Raw genomic sequence first — 17,113 nt, forward strand, 5'->3', positions numbered from 1 at the left:
GCCTGCTTTTCTCAGATGAACCCGGTGGTGCCATGTGGACTTCACATAGTTAAGCAGACCCCATTGGCCATTTCCTCCTTGTAGAATTCCCTGGAGACAAACCCCAGTGGGCCCATATGCAGCACTGTACCTAGCAATTTTTCTACTCTCCCCCAAGATACAATCAGGAGCCCGGCACAGAGAGAGATGGATATGCCACAGCTTGTTCTCAGGCAGGAAGCGTCTGATTAGCAGACAGTCCTTTGTGGGGTTTGTCAAAGAGGGAAAGGCAGAAGACAGGTTCTTCAGGAGGATTCGATTCTCCAAACAGCCTCCCGGATAATTGTCAGAGGTTGTCAGACTGGAGCTGGATCTGTAATGACTTTTAGATTGGTTTGCAATCAATCCCGCAAATGTTAGTCCGTAATTAAGTGCCCAGTGTGAAACCTTGTCTTTGGAAAGTGCCTCGGGGAAGCCATTGCTGTGGGCTGCTCATTACTTATGTCTATCAAGGAATGAGACAGGCCGCCTTGCCCCTAAGGAACCTCCATCCAAACACCTACACACTAACACTGCCTTTTCTGCTCCAGGGCAGAGAAGGCCAGAGGGGGCTCCAGGGCACCCCGGTGAGTATGCTTTACTTCCTGTGCTCTGTGTGGGTGGGGCCGGGGAGGTGCCTCACATGCTGATGGTGCTGGGAATGAGTGAGCATTTGACAAGGATGTTGTGGGAAGTGCCGAGTACGGAACACGGTCCATCGCCACTAATGGGGGGATACATATGTGTCCGTCAGTTCAGCTGTCAGGGACAGGACAGGCCTGGGCTAAGGCAAAGGCTCCTGCACAGACTCCTCGGAGCCCAGAGGACCTGTGCAGTCCCAAATGTGGTGCATTTGACTGCTTTCCACGTGACCCTGGAATCGGCTGCAATAGAGTGAAATTCTTTACCAGCGTTAGAAACGACCTTGTGTTCATTTTGTAACACATTTGCTAAGAGTAAAATCCTAGGCAAAGTAAGGGGTGAGGCAAGAGTCAGACAAAATAGTATTTGTGTGCTGTAGTACAAGGTACTATAAAAATAGAAAAGCTATGTGGAAACTCTGCGGAGAAAATCTTAACACTGAAAACTCTCCTTCATCAGGGGGTGCCGGGAGATCCTGGAGCTGAAGGTGCACAGGGAGCTGAGGGACTACAAGGCCCACAGGTGTGTTGGAATATTTTGTAAATATTGATAAATAATGCTATTATTCTGATGGGAAGATGGCAGGTAGTTCTGTACAGACATAAATAACTCAGAAATTTGGGGCCAGTGGTAAAGCTCTCTCACTCCAATTCAGCGGCCTGGGGTTTGCCAGTTCAGATCCCAGGTGTGGACCTACACACCACCCATCAAGCCACACTGTGGCGGCATGCCACATACAAAATAGAGGAAGATTGGTACAGATGTTAGCTCAGTGACAATCTTTCTCAAGGAAAAAGAGGAAGATTGACAACAGATGTTAGCTCAAGGCCAATCTTCCTCACCAAAAAAAGAAATAAGTGAGAAATTTATAATCTGCCCCTACCTTCCTTCATGGTACGTGTCTCCAGAATTCTACATTTCCCATCATGGGTGAGTGATTTCACTCTGTCAAACCTGCTCCTACATTTGCAGCTCGCTGATAGAGGAAAGGCATGCTCTTGTGCTCGCCTGATCTTGTCTGCATGTTTTTAGTAATGAATTATTAAGACCTTCATGTTATATTAGTAATCAATGTCAGGATCAACAGATTGGTTTTCCTTACTTGAGGTCCTGCACACAGACTCCCATGAAGGAACGTAGTGAAGAAAAAGTGAAGGAAAGAAGTGAAGGAAAGTAGGAATTGGAACTGTTATTCAATTCATCTAAAGCTGGCTCCACAGGGGATGAAACGCTTCTGGAACATCACTGAGAGGGCTTTACATGAGCCATTTGCATTTTCTCTTGGTCTTGTCATTAGTGATATGGGCATCAGAGTTGGGACATCTCTGTTGCTCTTGCATGTCAGAAAGATGCTGGGGTCGTCCCTAGAGAATGGCTTTTTAACACACGGGTATTTAGTCACCTTACAGAGTTCACTTTAAGCCTGAACTTGTCTGGAAGGGCCTGTGTAGATGTGTTCATTCTGAGACCTTCCCAGGAGTTCATTTTTCTTCTAAAACTTTCCAGATTATTAATACTAAACTGGAATTTGGGATTCTCTTGAGTGATTCTGGGCTCCCTGAGCCAAGCCAACAGCGAGCAGGTCCTCTAGAGTGAGTAACCGTGGGACCAGCCTAGATGCACCCTCAGGCTTTGTGGGGAGAGGTGCAACATTACCTCAGCTACCCACGGTCCCTTTGACACTTAGGCGGTGAACCAAGGCTAGCCCAGTTGCTCCATCCATCATTTGCGCAGGGCCACAGGGCCCATTTTACCGCTGGTGCTTTGGTAGTGAGAAACATTACTGGCACCTCTAGTTTTTTCTTCTGTGTGAGAAAGTGTGAGAACCATGCATTTGTTGGTAAATACGGCAGAAGATGTGTTTTAATTACTCTGATGGGTCTGCTGCTAAAGTGCTCTTTTCGTGCTAACTTGAGACAATTCGGCTCTCTATGGTGCACACTGATAAGCGCCTCGGCTCAGGTAACCTGGGGTGTCACGGGAATCCAGCCGACTCTTGTTTAGGTCTTACTTCTGTCTCGGGTGGGTTTATTTCTCCTTTTAGTCACTTTTTCATTTCTCCCTGTCAGAGAGGGATGAAGGTCTTAAACTCAGGCTGGAAATTCCTTCATAAGATCTGTGCCGCTGAGTCTGGGTCTCCCCACAATTCCTCTTCTAAGACGTGCTTAATCTCAGGAATTCGAAGGCTGCTTGGAGGGCGGGACCAGTGCTTTTCTGTGGGGTCTTTCAAAGGCACTAAGGAAGGAAGGAAGTTTCATTGACTGCATTGCACTGTGTTTCTTTTGTTACCAAAGGGGTTAAATGGAATTCCTGGCAGGAAAGGAGAGAAGGGAAGCGAAGGCCATAAAGGACCTCAGGTGAGTGACTCAGAAACGTTACAGTCAATGGTCTCCAACCTTTATTTTCCTCTTCCTCCACAGATAGTTTATTTTATATTATCCACACATGGAGTATTTCGTTCTTGGATTAACCTGGGACAAGTTTTTAGCACAGCTCGGATTCCTTGCACGTAGTTTAAACACTCCTTTTTTTCTTTCACTGGGGTTTTATTTAGAAAGTACAGACCCATTTCAGCAGCCTGAAGAAGCAATTGGAAGAATACAACTCTTGCTGACTTGTGAACATTTTAAAATCTGTTACATTATTCTGGCTTTTCTAACTTGTAAAAATGATCTGTGCCACGCAGATCTCCATTGACTATAGATATTTGAAATTGACTCTATAACTATTCCTCGCTAGCCAAATTGATTTGATTCCTAAGATCAACTTTGACTTCACCCTCTGAAGCTATTGGGTTCCCCAGTTTCTGACAGTGAGTAATGAGAGCTTGGATGGGTGAGGGATTCGAATGAAAATGTTCTGAATCTATTCAATTCTTCAGCTCAGAGAGCAAGAGTTCAGAAGGCAAGGGACACCTGTGTTTGCTCAGTCATCTTTCTAGCATTTTTGTGAAAGATATTTTTTCCCTTTTTCAGAAGGGAAGCTGAAACATTTCTGTGTCCTGTTTTGTATGTGTGCAAGGTATAGTGTACAAATGTGCCAATGACAGCCAAACATCTCGTTTTAACAAAGTCAGTACCTTACAAATTTGCCACCTTCAGAAATGACATGTGTTGAGTCAAGGGCGCCTTTTCTGTTTCTCACTAAGGCCCCATATGGACTGGTTGACGTCCCTGCTGATGAAGGCTTGGTCCTCTAACCACGACCGTAGCCTGAGTCATCTGGTTTTAGCCCAGATGTCTCTTTGCCCTGGGTGGCTGGGTCTCTCCCTCAGGAGGCATCAAAGAGTTGTTGGAAATGACATGAAGAAAAGCAAAGCCAATCTAATGGGTTGTCTAAGAATTGGAGCAGCGCCAGCATTTGCATCTCCCGTTTTCCTTCAGGGTTCTCCTGGGCCAGTGGGAGTGAAAGGGAGCATTGGAGCACCTGGACTTTTGGGGAAAAAAGTAAGTGTTATTGCTTATAGATTTTAAATTCTGAGAAAGAAGTACGCCCATTCTTTCTGGATTTTCATGTTAATTCCTCACATGATTGAACCCTGGAACCATCAACCACCCAACCGCTTTCTGCTAATAGTTCTTTCCCTTCAATTGAGGAAAGATGTTTAACTGCTTACCTCTCCATGGAACTGCCCTGTTTCACTAGGAGAGACAGTGATCTCACCCATCATGAAACAACTCTGGAAAATCTCTTCAGCTCCCTGATTTTCTGAACTCATGAAGGCACTTGGTGGCAGAGTTGGGCAGAGGGAGGCGGGTGACAGAACTCAAATCTGTCTGTGCATGCAGTTCTCTGTCTAGCTCAACCTACCATCTCTGAGGTGGTTCTGCTGGAGATTGTCAGAGAGCAGACTACGGGCTTATTCAAAATCTCACTCCCTGCTTAAAACCTTTCAGTGGTTCCCTCCCCCAGGGCCAGCTTCAGGGCCTGGGACCTGTGCAGTCACACAGGAGCCTCGCTTAGGGGGGCCCCACACTTGGTTTAATGCTCTGCTGTCATCATCTGGAAACTCTTAATATTTGAGCGAGGGGCCTGTGCTTTCTTTTTACACTGAGCCCCACACATTATGTTGCTGGTCTTAATTTCCCCATGGCCCTTAGGAGAATCTCCAGACTGTAAAGAAGGCCCTTTGCTTTTTGACCCTGTTTAATTCTAAAGCTTCACAGCTCATCTCTCTCCTGCATGCCTGCCCCAGGTTTCTACCAATGCCTGTTCTCTACCTGGATCATTCTCACTCCTCTGGAGATCCTTCTTCCAGCTCACACAACTCATCCTTCAAGCCTTGGCACCCCTGCTCCTTTCCTTCAAGCGGCCCACTCCCCAGCCCCACCAAATCTGATTTAGATTTGCATTCTCTTGGCTCCCATAGCACCCAGAAGTTTATCACACGAGTTTATAATTGCCTGTCTAATTGTTTCTCTTTCCAACCAGCCTATGCTGGGCGAGGCCAGGACCACATCTATCATGTCCAACAGTTTATTTTCCAGGACAATAAGTAATTGTTGGATGGGCAAATGAATCATCTTTCTCTGGAGTCAATTTTCCACTCTTTGCTTCTCCTTCATCCTTCTATAACACTAGGAAAGCAGTACTTGAGTCCAGCCCTGGGTTGTGCTGATATTCTCGGCTTGCCCTCTGGAAGATCATTCTTTCTTTCCTCCACCCCATCTCCTTACTGGGCATTGAGCCTCACTGGGAACTTGGAGTCTCCACATCTAGTGGACAGATCTTCCTATGGTGGGAGCTGGGGATGATTTTACTGATCTGAAGCTCTTCTTATCTCATTTCCTAGGGACAACCTGGAATTCTTGGAGTTCCTGGGCCAGTGGGGCAAGATGGACAGCGAGGAAAACAGGTATGAGGTTTGAGGATCCTTACCTTTCCCAGCTCCCAGTGCTGAGTTCTGAGGTGAAGAGAAGGGGCCTGATGCTATCAGCCTGAGCACGGGGATGCTGAAGGCGTTTCAGCCCCCTGGTCTGTCAGAACAGCTGGAGGGAAAGGAGGCCCGCAGAGAGCATGGCAGATAAGTTAGAATAGAGCATTGCAACATTTTAACAACCCAGATGGCCATATAGATATATATCAGTTGAAAAACACCACCACCCATCTCTCTGCCTTCTTGCAAAATTCTAGGGTGACAAGAAGAGGGGAGGAGGGCCAAGAAATGGGACCTCTGTTCTGGTAGCTCTCAGTCCATGGAGCAGCCAATATGGGAACAATTTTTTTATTCCTTTTTAAAAATAATGTTTATTGCAAATGTTATACATAGATATTATAGGAAATTTACCAAGCATAAAAGATGGGAGATGAGGAAGAAAAAAAATTTACCTATAATCCCACTATTTTGAGATATTTATCATTAACATTCTGGAGATACAAAAAAAAAAACCAAACATGCTCTATTTTTCCCTGTAAACAATGTGTCATGATACATGTATCATGTATATTTCCATGTCATTTCATTTTTCTTCAACACCACTTTTAATAGCTTCAAAATATTCTACTGAATGTATGTACGTTTGTTCATTTGACCAATCTCTTATTATTAGATATTTAGTTTGTTTTTAGTTTTTCACTGTCATAAACAGCACAACAATGAACATTCTTGTACCTAACTAAATTTTTGGACAAAATCATAATTCGTTTCTACATAGAAATTTCTAGAAGTAACATAACTGAGTCAAAGATTATGTACACATTTAATTAAGACTTTGAACTCTATTGCAAAGTGCCTTTAGGAAAATTCAAATGATATATACAGATATATGTATCAGTCTGTTATGCAGGAGAGTGCTTGCTTCAGGGCATCCACACCAACAGTCGGTGTCAACACTTCTTTTTTATCTTTACCAATTTTATTGACAAAAAATGGTATCTCATTACTGTTTCAAATTGCATTTCTTTGGTTACTAGTGAGGATGACATTTTTCCCTATGTCTGCTGGCCATTTGTAATTCTTCTTGGGAGAATTCCTCACCCATGTCCTTTGGACCAGCTCATAATTTTCCAGGCAAATAAATGCCACTGACTCTCTAAGTCTTAAACAACCATCCTTCTGCCTCCTGCAATGTTTGCAGAGCGGAGCTGCCTAAAGAAGTACTAGGGCACATACCAGAAAGTGAAGAAAACCCAGCAGTACGAATATTCCCAGAATTCAAGGTCACTGATTAGGCCCCCTCCACCTGAAGTCCCCCCAGCGTCTCTCCTAACACTATAATCTCCCCAGTAGAGGTTACAATTAATTTTCACTTTTGAGAAATTAAAATGAACTGATTTGTTCACAGGGAGATCACGGCATCCCAGGCTATGGTTCTATAGGTCGAAAAGGAATAAAGGTAAATATGGAAAAGAATTATTTCTTTAATTGACGAAGCAAACCTAAATAATACGAAAAGATCATACTGAAGAAGTGGTATGCTGATTTATTTATATTCTCTGCCGAAAATTATAGGGCCCAAGAGGATTCCCTGGAGATATGGGGCAAAAGGTATTGTGCACATGACCTTCTTTTGAAATTATCTCGATCTTGACCTTTTACTTGAGAATTGAGGTAAGCCTGTAGAACTGAATGAAATGGAAAACAAAACAAACAAAACAGGGCAGTTGTTTCATCTGGGCTTCGTGAAGAAAGGACCAGACTTAACTCCTATGAATCTTTAAATTGGGAAAGATCATCCTGTCCTTTATTGCCTGTTGTCTCTTGTCTTGAAACTCTACTTCTAGGTAACCTCTCAAGTTTAGCTCTTTGTCTTCTTGATTTCTCTGCTTCTGTGATCTCACTCAAAGCTCTTGACTTCAGCGATTCCTATTTATTTGTTCTTCATTATGGTGGCCTTCGCTTCCTCTCACCTGAGAGATTTCAATATTCTCCTCATTGGTCTCCTACTTCCAACTTCCTGCTTCAGTCAATCCCAAGCACTACTGTCACATGAATTTTTCCAAAGCGTAGCCTAATTATGTTACTCTCCTGATCAAACATCTTCCAGAACTCTTCAATTCCTACCAGACTGAAATCCATCTGCATCTCTGCAACCGGACATACTTTCCATTTCAACCAGAGTAGCTCATATTCTGTCTGTTTTGTACACTGGAAGTCTGGAATAAGATTTCCTTGTTTTAAAAAATTGTCCTGTCCAGAAGAGTGTTTTCCAATTGTTGATGCTCAAATTAAAATACAAATTATGCGTTAAAAAAATAGAATTCTAAGCAAATCAAATCAACTATAGGAAAACAGCCAAATTTTGAATCCTCTCGAAAGTGCTTTTAATTGATGAATTACCAAAAGAGATTCCTTCCTTAGGTAGAGAAGGGTACAAGAAGGGACTACATAAATAACTGTTAGGACAAGAGTTCTCCTTGTAGAGGACCAATTTTCTAATTTACTGATAAAGGGAGAAAATTAGCATATTTCAATTTGCGTATAAATGTGAAATTAGCATATTGATAAGTGCTAAAATTAGTTTCCCATCAAAGTCAGAGTAAATTTTTTTACCTTCAACTTTTTCAGGAATGATTCATGAATTTAAGAAGTAATCATTATTTATTTATTATTATTTTAAAGATTGGCACCTGGGCTAACATCTGTTGCCAATTTTCTTTTTTTTTTTCCTTCTTCTCCCCAAAGCCAGTACATAGTTGTATATTCTAGTTGTAGGTCCTTCTGGTTCTGCTATGTGGGATGCCGCCTCAGCATGGCTTGATGAGCAGTGCTATGTCTGCGCCCAGGATCCAAACTGGCGAAAGCCTGGGCTGCCAAAGTGGAGAACGAACTTAACCACTTGGCCACGGGGCCAGCTCTATAATTCATTATTTAGTATTTTATGTAGTCAATGCTCCTTATGTTTTCCCTGATTTTCAAGAATTTTTCTTTAGATATTTTTAGTAACTGGATAGCCACTGCATTGATATTTATGCGTAAAAACATTTGTATTCTCAGAAAATTAAAAATAGTTTAGAAAATCTCTAAACGTATCAATGACTTAGTTCCAAATGACAGAAGATGACATTTAATGTTTAGTATATAGCATAGTTATAAGACCAGTTAGGTTTTTGAATTGGAGAGAATTATTTTTATTCTTTCAGAGCAAATATTTTAATATCTTGATTTTTTATATCTGAATGTTTAGGGTGATGCTGGTGATCCTGGAATTCCTGGGAGGCCGGGACCCAAAGGATCTAGGGGATTAACAGTAAGTAGCCTATAATGCCAGAAATAATAAATGTTTCTTTGGAAGACTCTGGCTTTTATGTTATAATAATAAATGTGGGTTATTGATCCAACCCAAGGGCATCTGAAATGCTACTTCCTTGCTGTGTGACCTTCAACACACCTTTTCAGGGTCTCTATTTGTATAACATGAGAGTTGAACTTAATGACACCAAAGATCACTTTCAGCTCTAAAATTCTATGGTTCCATGAATCTGAACTATTTTAAAGATTTACAGATTGATAACTGGCTGTTCTAAGAAATGTCAGTGCCTTCCAGTCTTTTCTAAGGCACATATTAAAGCCCAGAGTATTAACTCTGTGAGTGGAAATGAAGCTGACATCTTCCCACTGTGTCCCTGAGGGTTTTCTGACAATTCCACTACCTACAACCAAGGTCTTATGGGGTACTCATTTTAAGAAAGGCTGTTGAGATCTTCTAATTAGCAAAGTGCAGAGTAGAATGTTATACCTACTTAAAAGCAAAATGCTGAGACAAACATCCTTTCATTGTAAGATTTGAGTGTAATATCAGTAGTCATTATCAGTGTGAAAGAGATGCAATTCAACGGGTACTTTCCATCTGGCTGGATAAATTTCATTAGCATCCATATCCATCACCTTGAGGCATGGGAATGACACAGCCCACCCATGTCTTCTTATGTATATGGGGAATTATTTTTCTTATTTGATCCTTTGCAGATGGAAGATTTTTTTATTAGATCTCTGCGTGGCCTATTATATTTGCTTTTTTTTGTGCCAATCTTAGTTTATGACTAATTTAGATTTAAATGCACAGAGCAAAGTATGTCACTGAATGAAGAGGCTAAGAGGGAAATGCACGTTTACCAATGATTAAGAACGGGTAGTTTATATGACACGTAAGCAATTTACTTGACTTGAATTAATAGTTGCTTTCTTTAAAAATATATTTTAATTATACAGTCTCATTAAAGCTAAAGTAGTCCTCATGGATAAACAATGTGGAAACTAATGCATATTCCTATCTGCAGCTCCATGTGGGCTGGAAAGGTGAGGAGGGATCTCGAGGAGACCAAGGCCCTCCTGGACGGAAAGTAAGTATACCCATGAGAACTAAGTAGCATTTACTGGTTTCCAGGATGTTCAATGGAAAGGGCACAGAATTTAAAGTCTGAAGCACTGGGTTCAAGTCCAGATTCTGCTTCTTGCTGGCTGTGTGCCCTTGGGCGAGTCACTGGGTCTCTCAGTTTACCTCTAAAATGGGGATAACATATCTTCTCCTAACTACCTCAGAAGGTAGCTGTGAGGATCAGATATTCAAAAGTGAACGCTCTTTGGAAACTGTAAAGTTCAACGCAAATATTAGCTGTTACTGTTATTTTTTACTGAGGTTTAAAAAATAGGGATGGGATTGCATAAGCTTCATAAAGGTGTCCTGGCAAAGTTCCATCATGAGAGACAAGTTGAGAGGGTTTCCCATAACCATGATCGTTGCCTTCCTATCCTCAGAATTTAGACTGTAGAGAGATTTGGAAATATAACTGCAACTTTCCACTGTGATTCTATTACAAGAGAAATGTCACGTCTGGAAGCATCCCCAGGCAGAGTCAGGCACATCTCCCACTGATGAAATATCCGTATTTCTATTTTAATGCCCCTCATGTTATTGTGATGATTTATTTACACGTCTCTCTCCCCTAATGAGCACAGTTAGGTAAGAACTAAATGCTGCCAGCCCCTGAGTTTTGTGTAGGAGGTACAGGCAGCATTGTGTAACGAGTAGAGACACTGTTTTTCTTATTTTTTGCATTGTAATGTTTTGTGACTACCTGGAGTCAGAAAAGTTAGACTTAAACATTCTTTAACTTTATAAACGGGACTTTATAAAGAAAAGAAAAGACACACATGTTTTGTGGATGACTGAATCCACAGTAGAATGAGAATAACTAACGGCAAAGGACACTCTGACACAATCTCTTCTTTCTTTTGCATTAAGGAAGTGGTGAATATTCCTAGTCAAGTGGGTGAGAATCTAGTCTCTGAGTCAGTCTGGTCTGGTCTGAGTTTACCTCCTTTCCAGCTTCTGGAGCTCTCCTTTTGGGGGGGGGGGGTCCCATGTCTTCCTGGTCTCGTGCTTGGTCCTGCTCATCCAGTAGAATTTATCTTCTGGATAAATTCTAAGACCTGGATCCTCAGTCTCTGCTTAAGAACTTGCTCGAAGTTATTCTTAAGCTCATCCTTGTAGGACATACTCTCCACAGTTCTGATCTTCTGTAAGATGTAGGCTATCTATTTATTAGCCAGAAGTTGTTCCTCTCTCTGTTTAAATGGCTGAGCATTTTCTCCTGTTTTCTGCCATAACTTTTAAATGGAAGGGTAAGACTCAGTATCATTTATTGAGATGCATAATTTCCTGATTTAGGTCAGGAAGACCTAATGGGTAGAATCATGGATGCCACAGCAGTTCTTGTTAACACCAGCAGCACACAATGGGGCACCTCAGCATTCAGCATTCAGCATTTAACTGTTTATTGGATGGATGGATGGATGGATGGATGGATGGGTAGATGACCCAGTTATCATTTAGAACAGAGGTTCTTATACTGAGATGCCTGGTTGAGCTTCTGGGGGCCAGTGAAACTGTAGGAGTGTGAGCATGTAATAGCGTTTTCTAAAGCTAGCAACCTAGTATTCTTCAGTTGCCCAAAGGGATCCATGTGCACAGACATGTTAAGGATCACTGCCAAAGAGAAGCCTGATCCTGATAAAAGGAAGTAAGAGAGAAAAAGAGAAAAGCTCAGCTGCCCAGAAAGAAGGATTGACTTCTATCAGGAAGCTCCCCTTATTCATCTCACCTAGTAATTTGCACTCCTTCACTCCATAAGCTTTCAGCATTTATGAGTTTAGTATATGCTCTTCTCCTGTGTCCTGTCCATTTTGCTATGTAGTTGTCTTTGGTTCTTTCACACCTATAGAGGTTGTTTGCTGCTGCCTGCATTTTAAACTCCTTGATTTGTAATATATTTGTACCTCTCAATAGAGTCCTCTCCTTAGTGCCACCCTTTGGGAAATCTTTATAGGATTAAGTTTTCTTATGAGAAACGCCTTCTAAGTGTCATATCTTTAGTACAAATATCTTTAAGAAATACGTTTGTTTCTTCTCACTCTAGAAAAATAGTTCAGTTCCCTCTGGACAGACATTAGCTTAACTGATAAAACAGTGAAGCAGAAAAGTTTACACTTCTAATGTGAGTGGGAAATAAAGCACTGTAATCTACCAGTGCAGGATTATTTTAATCACTCTCTGCCAGCTGTGCTCTTAATGAAGGTTTTTCTGTTTGCTCTTGTTTTGTCACTAAAGACTCTGGTTCACATACCAATAAATTATTTTGGTTTTGTTTTCCTAGGGCGCTAAAGGCATGCCGGGCAAGTCTGAATATTCTGTATGTATCTCCTTATTCAACCAGTCCACTGAGAAATAAAGATGGCCACTTGGAGGTCACTGTGCTTATGTTTCTTTTCTCTCTCTCTTCTTTTATTTTCAGCAATGTGATCTGATCAAGCACATACGGACTCTTAGTCGTGAGTATCTGTGTGTCATGGAACAAGAGCATCAGTGATTGGTGAGGGCACCTATGATGAAGGTAGTGTGAGTATGCAGATTCAGTAGGCTGAATGTGCTGTTGGAGAAGGCAGACATCCTCTGCAGCAGGCTTGGTGTGAGTGCCTGCTGTAGGAAGAGCTCACATCAGAGGTGGGAGGAAAAGACATGTGCCTGAGCTCATGTGTTGCAATTCATACAGTGAGAGAAAGCATGCCTGGTGACCAAGTCAAGAGGTATGTGTGTTAGCTTACACTAGTATAACAATTACGTACAAAGGCCTGAGAGGACGTGGTGTGAAAGCGATGAACGTGGGGTTTTGAGTTCGTTAGTTACTTAGTTAGTGAAGTCTCTTTGGATGGAGGTGATTGAATCTGGTTATAGGAAAATTATGGGGAGCAGCAAGAGAATGGTTTCAGCAAAGGAATAAAGCAGGAATCAGCAAAAATAGAGAGGTGGTCTTTGGTTATGAAGAAGGAGAAAAAGCCTAGTGATCTCATTTCTGAAAGTTTATCCTAAGAAAATAAAGCAAAAAAAGGAAAAAATTATAGGTAAAGATGGGAGTTGAAATATTGTTCATTAGAGGAGCAAAATGGATATACATTTAGACTATTTAAACTTATAGGATAATTAGGTTATGGTGCAAAATATGAAGCAGATATGTTTCTATGAAGACTCAATCAGAATAAGGAAAATGTTGTTGTTAAAAACCAGAAAATTAAATTGGATCCTCCTTATTTTTACATATAGCTAAATATATATAAATAGAAACAAGTCCTAGAAGTAAAAGTAGAAAACTGTAACAGTTTCCTGTGTTAGGGTGGTAGAACTTAAGATGATTTCTCTTGCTTCATGTTTGCGTTGTAGTTTCTAATAATGCTTATAGAATCACAGTGAGAAGAATGTAAAATGGGGAAATCAAAGAGACTTTCCTGAAGGAGACTGGGTGAAAATGGAGAAATTGCAAGCGTGTGTCAAGGAAAGAACAACAACAAAAACAAGTTTAAAATAACTGTAACGTTGGCGGGGGGCGCTCAGTGTCACTGTGGATGAGGAGACAGAGGTGGAGTCGTGAGGGCGAGTCAGTTGGTAGGGAAAGATGATGACTTTAACCATTTCAGAGGGAGAGGAGTGTGGCGTAGGCCTTAAACTGAAATGATCTACAGGCAGCTGATGAAATGGGCCTTTAACAAAGGTGAGGATCAGGGGAAGAGACTCAGGCGTTGAAGTCACTGGAGCATTTGTGGTCCTTAGAGCCACATGGATGGATGGGGTTCCTAAGGATGTGAAAGTAGAGAGACAGAAACAGAAACCCAAGGGCTGAACCCAGGGAGCCATCTTAGCAGAAAGAATGGGGCCAGAGGACAGAAAATCACTTTGCGGAGATGAGCAGGTCCTGACAAATGTGGGCAACTTGAAAAGAGCAAGAAGCCAATGGTGAGAAGATTCAAAGGGAGGGGACCAGTGTGAAAGACATCGCTTGAGAGGTAGAAAGGCTCTCCAGCATAGGGAAGGGTGAGAACCAGGGCCTGGGGCCACAGCGAGAGGACAAAGGGAGAGCTGTTGGGGCGTGGGGGGTGAGTGTGTGATCAAACTCCCTCAAGGTGTTGCTGGTCTTCGCAGCGAAATCAAGTGTTGTCATCCCAAGGAAGACCAAAGGAGGTAGAAGAGGCCGGGAGGTGAATACCCACCCTTGGAGGGTTTGGGATTTGAAGATAGCTTTCTAACACTGAGTTGGTGAGCCGAGGAGTCGAAAGAAAGATTTCTTGGACTCTCAAGATCTGGCAGTAGTGCTCTTTTATTTAGAGAATAGTGTGGAATAGCATGGGGACAGGACCCATGGGCAGTCAGAGCTGCTACTGCCGCTGCTGCTGGCATGGGGACAGGACCCATGGGCAGTCAGGCTGCTGCGTGGGGACAGGGACCACGGGCAGGAGGAGCCGCTGCTGCCACTTCTGCTGCCCAGTTGGGTGGAGAGTAAGGTTAAATTTAAGGCATAGGTATGTGAGTTATCTCTTTACAAGACAAAGGAAAGAACATGTAAAAAAGTTAAAATGGTACCAGTGCCGGTAGGGTCCGGCCATTTTGTGGTCCCACAACTTTTAGATAAGAATCAAACCGGATTGAGTAAATGGCAGAAGCCACTGCCTAAATATTATCCTCAGCCAAAGACAAAGGAGGATGTTGGGGGGGGGAGGGGGTCAGTTACATAAGGTTGCCAGACAGTAAACAACTTAAGTTCTTGCCTTCCCCATTACGAGTTTCCATAGGTAAGGCCATCCCCCCTTCCTCCTGGCACAGAGAGGGAGGCATGGAGATTTCCTTCACAAATGCAAATGTCTCTCATCAAAGGGCAAGCAAATTCCACTCCTCGGAGCCTGCTTCTCATCTGCAGTTTTAAAATTAACCAGCCTAAAATCCTCATCAAAAGGAGTTAGCCAGGAAATTAGGGGACCCGGGAAGAGTGAGTGGGTTCTGTAACCAGACCGGTTGCTGATTGGAGAGCATGGAACTCCGCAATGCAGAACTGAGACGAGGATTCAGGAGACAGGTCTTAGAGCTAATTCAGAGAGCCTCACTTTATAGATGATATCACTGAGGCGCTGCAAGGCTGGACTCCTGGTCTAACCTCGTTTGCTCTTCAGTCCTAAGCAGGCCTCTGCCACACAGGGATGAGGGCCCAGGTCCTGAGCTGGTGGCTGGGATCTTCACCCCCAAAATAAAATAGATCTAAGAGGCTAGGGTGAAATGGGGAGGGGGTGGTCGAGAATAAAACAAGAGGCCCCGGATGATGAGAGTTTTGGAGAGAGAGGCATCAGTGAAGAGGATTTTTAGGAAAAATAAATTTAAAAAGAAACACACTAAGAGAGGTCAGGCAGTTTCCCTGAAGCCCTTCTTCACCAGACTCAAACCCAGACAGGTGGCTATTTCCAGTGTCTGTGCTTCTAGCCTCAGTTGGGTTGGACCTTAACAAACGGAAGTTCTCGGTCAGAAGAAAGGGATCTGTCTCAGGCCTTGAGAAGCAGAGGAGGCTGTGGGTTGTGTCTGCTGACTGTTAGCATCTCAGGGCCACAAGATTCAGACAAAAAAAGGTGCTAATAGGGTTGACAGGAGGGGAGAGTGTGCTGTGGGACAGCAGGATGGAAGGCCAGTTTGTTGCTAGTCCTAACAAAATCTCTTATTACATTGGAGTGACTCATTTGCTTCCTAGGAATTGAGTAAAATGACCAGGGAAATTGTCAGGCCTGTACTTCCTTAAAGATTTACCAACATTTCCCCCTGATTTGTAAATCACTGAGAGAAACCAGATGCTGTTTTGCTCAGGAGAAAGCCTTGGGGGGTTTCCCTCTTTTCTCTAGACATGGAGATCATTCAAACACAGGAGGTATATTTTTTAGCAGAGACAAAGTTCGTTTGAAAATCCTCACAGTTGCGCGTGAAAATAGAAATTCCCAAAGTGTTCGTGGGGGAAGAAAATAAGACCCGATGTTTTAGCCTTGCCTTGCTGAGGGGCTCTCGGGAGGCTATCAGAAGAGAGACAAAACAAATTGAATTTTAGCTATCTCGCCATTTAATCAGAGGCTCACCTATTCTGCCTCTAAGACATGTGATCAGTGTTTAAGATTTCAACCAAAATTCAGCTAACGTCCGCTGGCCATGACTCACAGGGAGAAAAGGTCCAGGAGGTTCACAAATTAATAAAATTCTGTGTCTGTCTTCCTCAATACTTTAACCTTGGTGTCCCTTAATTTAGGAATAAGCTTCATTTGCAATTTGAGTCAAGCAAAAAGTTAAGCTTTGTTGAAATGTTGTTGTTTTGAATGTTAGTCTGTGTTCCAAAAATGTAACAGACTCTTCTCTCTCTCTCTCCTTTTTATAGCTTGTTGGAAAGGTGAGTATTTTTACCATACTATGTTTTGTGCTGAAATAATTACTCCTTTCTGACAAGACCCCGGTGGGAAAAAGGACTTCCTTCTAGGCAGACACTTCTGTCTTTTGATTATGACCATAATTGTCAATGTCATGTTCTAATCTGATTGTAAAATGGTGACACCTAGCCCCCAGCCCCTTCACACTGTTGTTCTGTCTAGGTCCTGTCGCAGTTTACACCTCACTTTCTTCATGGAGGAGGCCCAGTGTTGCTGGGGAATTCAGTGACAGGGCTCTCTGCCTGACCACGTGCTATTGCTCTGTCTGCTGCTGATCCCATGAACACTGGCTTCTTGGATGGGCGATGTTTCCTGTCCTCTCTCTGACCCACAGTCACACCTTTCATTTCACCAAGTGCCCACCACTTGTAAACCTGACCCTGCTGTGGATGGTCTTCCCAGGGCCCAGCCTGCAGTTGGTGTTGATGGCGCCTTAGATCCGTCAGATGACATTGCCACTGAAGCCAGTTATGTCAACTTCAAGAGCTCCTGGTCTCCTAGAGGCCTGCTGAAGTAGACCCACAGGGTCTTTGAGCTTATCCCAGAGTGTGGCGCCATTTACTTTAATTCCCCCCTCCCCCAAAAACCAAAACACACTTGAACTGGTAAGTGCCCAATGAAACTTCATGGATTTGAATTAAATTTATCAGGTCCCCTGCTGGGCACTAGGAAAGGGAGAGAATAAAAATAAACAGAAATTGGCTCTGCCTTCTGGGAGAATCTGTGATGATAGGT

General features: G+C 42.8%; 1 protein-coding gene across 1 annotated transcript in view; it reads left to right on the plus strand.

Moving 5' to 3' along the window:
* Nucleotides 1-17,113, plus strand: part of COL6A5 (collagen type VI alpha 5 chain) — a 130,940-nt gene that overhangs the window by 71,066 nt on the left and 42,761 nt on the right. The window contains exons 21-32 of the mRNA XM_014859456.3: nucleotides 570-605; nucleotides 1,120-1,182; nucleotides 2,955-3,017; nucleotides 4,044-4,106; nucleotides 5,453-5,515; nucleotides 6,945-6,995; nucleotides 7,112-7,147; nucleotides 8,787-8,849; nucleotides 9,880-9,942; nucleotides 12,256-12,291; nucleotides 12,394-12,430; nucleotides 16,330-16,341. Coding sequence (XP_014714942.3) covers nucleotides 570-605; nucleotides 1,120-1,182; nucleotides 2,955-3,017; nucleotides 4,044-4,106; nucleotides 5,453-5,515; nucleotides 6,945-6,995; nucleotides 7,112-7,147; nucleotides 8,787-8,849; nucleotides 9,880-9,942; nucleotides 12,256-12,291; nucleotides 12,394-12,430; nucleotides 16,330-16,341 — 586 coding nt within the window. The remainder of the gene's footprint in view (nucleotides 1-569; nucleotides 606-1,119; nucleotides 1,183-2,954; nucleotides 3,018-4,043; nucleotides 4,107-5,452; nucleotides 5,516-6,944; nucleotides 6,996-7,111; nucleotides 7,148-8,786; nucleotides 8,850-9,879; nucleotides 9,943-12,255; nucleotides 12,292-12,393; nucleotides 12,431-16,329; nucleotides 16,342-17,113) is intronic.

Source organism: Equus asinus, chromosome 21 (genome assembly GCF_041296235.1).
Source record: "Equus asinus isolate D_3611 breed Donkey chromosome 21, EquAss-T2T_v2, whole genome shotgun sequence".
NCBI classification, from domain to species: Eukaryota; Metazoa; Chordata; class Mammalia; order Perissodactyla; family Equidae; genus Equus; species Equus asinus.